The sequence below is a fragment of the Physeter macrocephalus genome, chromosome 14, assembly GCF_002837175.3.
Source record: "Physeter macrocephalus isolate SW-GA chromosome 14, ASM283717v5, whole genome shotgun sequence".
In the NCBI taxonomy this organism is placed as follows: Eukaryota; Metazoa; Chordata; class Mammalia; order Artiodactyla; family Physeteridae; genus Physeter; species Physeter macrocephalus.
The window spans coordinates 91,364,007-91,370,006 of NC_041227.1; the positions used below are offsets into that span (position 1 = coordinate 91,364,007).

Here is a 6,000-nt window from a genome sequence, read left to right on the forward strand (position 1 = left end):
AGTGGCATGTGGCCACCATCGTGAGGTTTCCTGGGATACACTTACATGCAGATCTTAAAGGGCCCCAGCTTTGGTTGCCAGGGAGACAAAGCACATTTATGGGATTTATGTCTTCTTTAAGTCCTAGAATTATTCCTGAAGTGTAGGTGAATTCTGTTTGTTTACTAAAAGTACCAAAAATAATAACAGGATTTTTTTTTAATTGAAATATAGTTGACTTACAGTATTAGTTTCAGGTATACAACATAGTAATCTGATATTTTTATAGATTACACTCCATGCAAAGTTATTATAAAATATTGACTATATTCCCTGTATTGTACATTATATCCTTGTAACTTAAATTTTATTTTATACCTAGTAGTTTGTACCTCTTAATCTCCTTCACCTATTTTTGCCCTTCCCCACACTCCCCTCCCCTCTGGTAACCACTAGTTTGTTCTCTGCAGCTGTGAGTCTGTTTCTGCTTTGTTATATTTGTTTGTTTATTTCATTTTTTAGATTCGACATATAAGTGAAAACTTACAGTATTTATCTTTCTCTGTCTGGCTTATTTCATTAGGCATAATACCCTCCAGGTCCATCCATGTTGTCACAAATGGCAAAATTTTGTTCTACTTATGGCTGAGTAATATTCCATCGTTTACATATACCGTATCTTCTTTATCCATTCATTGTTGATGGACACTTAGGTTGCTTCCATATCTTGGCTATTGTAAACAATGCTGCTGTGAACATTGTGTTTTTTGATACTGACTTCTACAGTCACTAATTAAAACACAGTGACAGTCTACTCAAAGAAAGGTTCTTGCAGCCATCACTATAGAGAACATGGCTTATCACTCAGGAATCCGGTGGAGCCTTCTCACGTGTGGTATGCAGCAGTGTCTACTCTTGACCTGCATTCTGCTTCAGGGCACGTTCAGAGGCTGGTGACTCAATTTGTATATTGACTGTTTGGTCTTTGTTACTGGAGCTCTCCTATCACAGCAGAAAATAACAAATGAGAGGGAGATGCTTAGGAGTAGCAGAAGCGATTACAGCAGAATTGATCTTTCAGCCTACATGCAGGGAAGGGTCAAAACATGCTGCAGGATGGTCCTGGACAATAATCATCACCAAGTAAAGATTCACTTATGTTCCAGGTATAGTATCTATGAAGTCAAGGAGCTTTCATAGGGATGTGTGTGTATATGTTATGTGTATATATATGCATTCACGTACATATGTACACACACACACGTATTTTAGAAAGTTTCACACCAAAAACAGTTGTTCACGGACTTTTCAGTTTAAGAGTAAGCATCAGTTACGTTGGAATTTTACACATGCGGAGCCAACTTATCCCTTAACAGTGAGAAGTAAATGAGCCACTGCAATATTTCTCTAAATGCATTTTTCAATTTTATTTTTTCTGGTCTTTATTATTTTTTAGGTACAGCAGAAGGAAAGTGGCTTAAAATACAGATCTTTTCTGGACTTCGCGGGTCTTGATTTGCAGATCTTCTGGGATTTTTACAGTAAATTAAAGCAAAAGTAAGTCAGAATTTGTTACAAGATGATAATCGTATATTGATAAGCACAACTGAAAACACTGAGTTTTGCTGTTCTAAACGGACAATTTTTTTCTCCCAAGATTTTTTACTTCCTACTAGTTTATATTGCTCTGATTCGAAAGATTTGGTTATTGTTGAAAATAAACATCTTACATTTCTACAAAGTGCTTTATTTGGGCAGTGTTTTTGCAAGCATTTTGTCATTTATATTACAACCTTATAATGATAAGCAGGTCAAGTATTATAGTATTCTCATTATACTACTGAAGAAACAGAATCAGAGGTGCATTTCTTTGCCCAGAGTGGGCACGGTCAGACAGGGTCTGTGTTTTCAGACTCTACCCAGTCCATTGTTCTTTCCTTTCCACCTTTCTGCCTCTGGTTGGCATTCTTTTTACTGAGCCTGATGCCTAGCGGGGAGAGCCCTTTGTAGGTAGTTGTTTGGCTTGGAGGGTAAAAGCAACTTGCATTTTTGCTCTCTGATGTTCTTTGTCTTTCTGTAGCCCGAGGGAAGAATGCATCTGTGCCCAAACCCTGCTTCTGCAGCTCCTCCAGAGCTGTTTCTCCGTGCTGCAAGGAGACGCGTCGGCCACCTCTGAGGACGCCAAGGCTCCAAGCATGAGCCGTAGGCGGGTAGAGGCCGCCAAGGAGCTCTACACACACCTATGTGATGGTAGGGATTGGAGTTCTTCTTTACTGTGACCCTGAGCTTGTAGCCTGCAGGGCCTTTTGCTTTAGAGAACAGGGGGTCCTCTGACCATGCAAACCCAGGAAAGGGTTTACATCTTTGGAAAATGAGTTTCCTTGATCCTCTTTTGAATCATTATTTGGAGTTCAGGATTTAGTCCCTCTTCAACGACTTCCTCCTGGTTTCTGGTATACCTTTGTGTTATATTGAGAGTAATTGCTATCACACTCCAGTCTTTACTTCAGCTGAGACACGGGGATGAGGCTGATAGCTTGAGGTGGGGAGATGGTAATATTAATTGAGAATAAAACACGTGACCACCTGAAGTTATTTTTAAAGCGTCACCAAGTTGTGTCTCAAAAGGACAGAAATAATGATATAAAAACTGGTACATAGAGTCTTTATTTTTGTTAAATGTAAACAAATAAAAAAATAATTTCTTTACACTGCCTAGCCTGTACAGAAGTATTTCTTTGCTCTGGTAGCGAGTTTATGGGCTAAAGCCGATGTATATATTGTAAGTGAATAGGTGGGATATATTAAAGCTGATTATTCATTTTTTTCAGTGGTGGATAGGGTGGATGGAGACTCTGCACCCATGGAAATATTGAAACAAGAAGTCAGGAATACTCTTCTTAATGGGGCTGCCATCTTCTTTCCTGATCGACAGACCCGGCGGGACCATCTCTTCACCATGATGGTAATTATTTACGTTAAAAGTACGGATTCCATTCCAGAACTCTGTTGGGGTGAAACTTATTAGTCTTTGTTTTCTCTGAATATCCTCTCAGTTTCAGTTTCCCAAATGTGTATTTAATACTGTGTGCAAAGTTTTGTGTGGGACACAGGTATCTAAGGACATAGCGCTGTACTCAGGGCGGGGATGACAGATAATCCTGACCTCCGTTTTAGAACCTGTTGAATCACAAAGGGAGAGTTTAGTCTCCTTCAGCTTTATGACACGCCTACAACCAAGTGTTCTTTTTAACATTTTAACCTTTTATTTAATATTTATTTTTATTTATGTATTTATTTTGGGTCTTAGTTGTGGCACATGGCATCTTTCATTGCGGCGCATGGGCTTTTTGTGGCGGTGTGCAGGCTTCTCTCTAGTTGTGGTGCACAGGCTTCTCTCTGGTGGCACATGGGCTCCAGAGTGTGTGGGCTCTGTAGCTGCAGCACGAGGGCTCTCTAGTTGTGGCACGTGGGCTTAGTTGCTTGTGGCATGTGGGATCTTAGTTTCCCGACCAGGGATCAAACCTTAGTCCCCTGCATTGGCAGGCGGATTCTTAACCACTGGACCATCGGGGAAGTTCCAACATTTTAATTTTTTATTTATTTATTTATTTATTTATTTATTTATTTATTTATTTATTTATTTATTTATTTATTTATTTATTTATTTATTTATTTATTTATTTATTTATTTATTTATTTATTTATTTATTTATTTATTTATTTATTTATATATTAATTAATTTTTTATTTATTTATTTATTTATTTATTTATTTATTTATTTATTTGTGGCTGCATTAGGTCTTCGTTGCTGCACGCGGGCTTTCTTTAGTTGCGTCGAGTGGGGGCTACTCTTCCTTCTGGTGTGCGGGCTTCTCATTGTGGTGGCTTCTCTTGTTGCGGAGCACGGGCTCTAGGCACGCGGGCTTCAGTAGTTGTGGCACACAGGCTTCAGTAGTTGTGGCTCGCGGGCTCTAGAGCGCAGGCTCAGTAGTTGTGGCGCACGGGCTTAGTTGCTCCGCGGCATGTGGGATCTTCCGAGACCAGGGCTCGAACCTGAGTCCCCTGCATTGGCAGGCGGATTCTTAACCACTGAGCTACCAGGGAAACCCCCATTTTAACTTTTTATTATGGGAAAATCTAAATACAAAACTAGACTAAATAATACATATAATGAATCCTTCCAACCCCCCAAGTGTACTCATCACCTAGATTCAATAATTATAAACTTAGGCTAATCTTGTTTCATCTGTAATATACTTCACCCACTCCCACCCCCTATTATTATTTCAAAGTAAATCCCTGACTTATTTTATTCATAAATATTTCAGTTTATATCTGTAAAGAAAATACAACCAAGTTTTAATCTTCCCACCCCAAATTATGATTTATCCTAGGAATGCAAGGATGGTTTAACATTAGAAAATCAGTTAGTGAAATCAGAGAGGAAAAAAATCATATTGATAAATGCAGAAAAAATTTTAATAAGATTAACTTCTGATGATGGTTCAAACAACAAAACCCTTAGCAAACTTGATATAAAAGGGAAGTTCCTTAATCTCTTGGAGGGCATGTATCCAAAACCTACAATAAACAATGTACTGGTCTTTGGGACACTGACTCATCCCTTCCAAAATGAGGTATAAAACAAGGATGCTTACTGTCACTGCTACTCTTTGATATTATATTAGAAGGCCTAGCCAGTGCTGTAGGACAAGGAAAAGAAATTTTAAAAATAACATTTAGAAAGAATAAAACAAATAATCATTATTTGTCTGTTTAGACAAACAACTATTAGAATTACTGAGAAGACTTTGATGAAGAAAACGAGATGCAGCATTTAAAAGGGCATTTCTGTATGTAACAACTAATTAGTAAATGCAATAAAAGTGCCCTGTCGGATGCATAAAGCCCCACAGGAACAAAAAAGGGAATAAAAGAAGCATAAAATGTGGTCCCTGATGCCAAATGACTGCAGTCTAGTTGGGGGCACTGCCACAAGGAAAAACTGACCCTAGATGCAATAGGTGTTTAGAGGAGAATCTTGTTCAGGTTAAGTGATGGAGGAAGGTTTCCGAGAGGAGGGAGGATCTTTGGTTGTTTTCAGCTGTCTGCAAAATTTGCATATCAGCTAGAGGGATCAGGTTTTTTTCTTCTAGTTTTATTGAGATATATTGACATACAGCATTGTATAAGTTTACGGTGCACAGCATAATAATTTGACTTACATACATCATGAAATGATTATCACAATAAACTGGATGAACATCCTTCATCTCATACAAATTAAAGAAATAGAAAAAAAATTTTTCTCCTTGTGACGAGAACTCTTAGGATTTACTCTCTTGACCACTTTCATATATAATACGCAGCAGTGTTAATTACATTTATCATGTTGTACGTTACATCCCTAGTATTTAGCTTATAACTAGAAGTTTGTACCTTTTGACTGCCTTCATCCAATTCCTCCGACCCCTGCCTCTTATCTTTTTCTATGAGTTTGTTTGTTTTTGAATTATAATTGACCTGAAGCACTACATTATTTCCTGTTATACAGCATAGTGATTCAGTATTTCTGTACATTTCAAAATGATCACCACAATAAGTCTATTTTATGATATGTCACCATATGAAGGTATTACATAGTTCTTGACTATATTCCCCACACCGTACATTTCATACCTGTGACTCATTTAATCTGCAGCTGGAAGTTTGTACCTCTAAATCTCCCTCATCTATTTCTTCCCTCCTTCCACCCCTCTCCCCTCTGGGAACCACCTGTTTGTTCTTTGTATCTATGACTTTGTTCCTGTTTCGTTATGTTTGTTCATTTGTTTTGTTTTTTAAATTCTGCATATAAATGAAATCATACACTATTTGTCTTTCTCTGTGTGACTTATTTCACTTAGTGTAATACCCTCTAGGTCCATCCATGTTGTCACAAATGGCGAGATTTTATGGCTAATATTCATTCATCGTGTGTGTGTGTGTGTGTGTGTGTGTGTGTGTGTGTGTGTGTA

The 6,000-nt window shown here is 38.0% G+C and overlaps 1 protein-coding gene across 1 annotated transcript in view; it reads left to right on the plus strand.

The window, feature by feature from the left end:
* Positions 1-6,000, plus strand: part of ZZEF1 (zinc finger ZZ-type and EF-hand domain containing 1) — a 78,833-nt gene that overhangs the window by 43,699 nt on the left and 29,134 nt on the right. Inside the window, exons 14-16 of the mRNA XM_055089781.1 lie at positions 1,436-1,536; positions 2,060-2,229; positions 2,811-2,944. Coding sequence (XP_054945756.1) covers positions 1,436-1,536; positions 2,060-2,229; positions 2,811-2,944 — 405 coding nt within the window. The remainder of the gene's footprint in view (positions 1-1,435; positions 1,537-2,059; positions 2,230-2,810; positions 2,945-6,000) is intronic.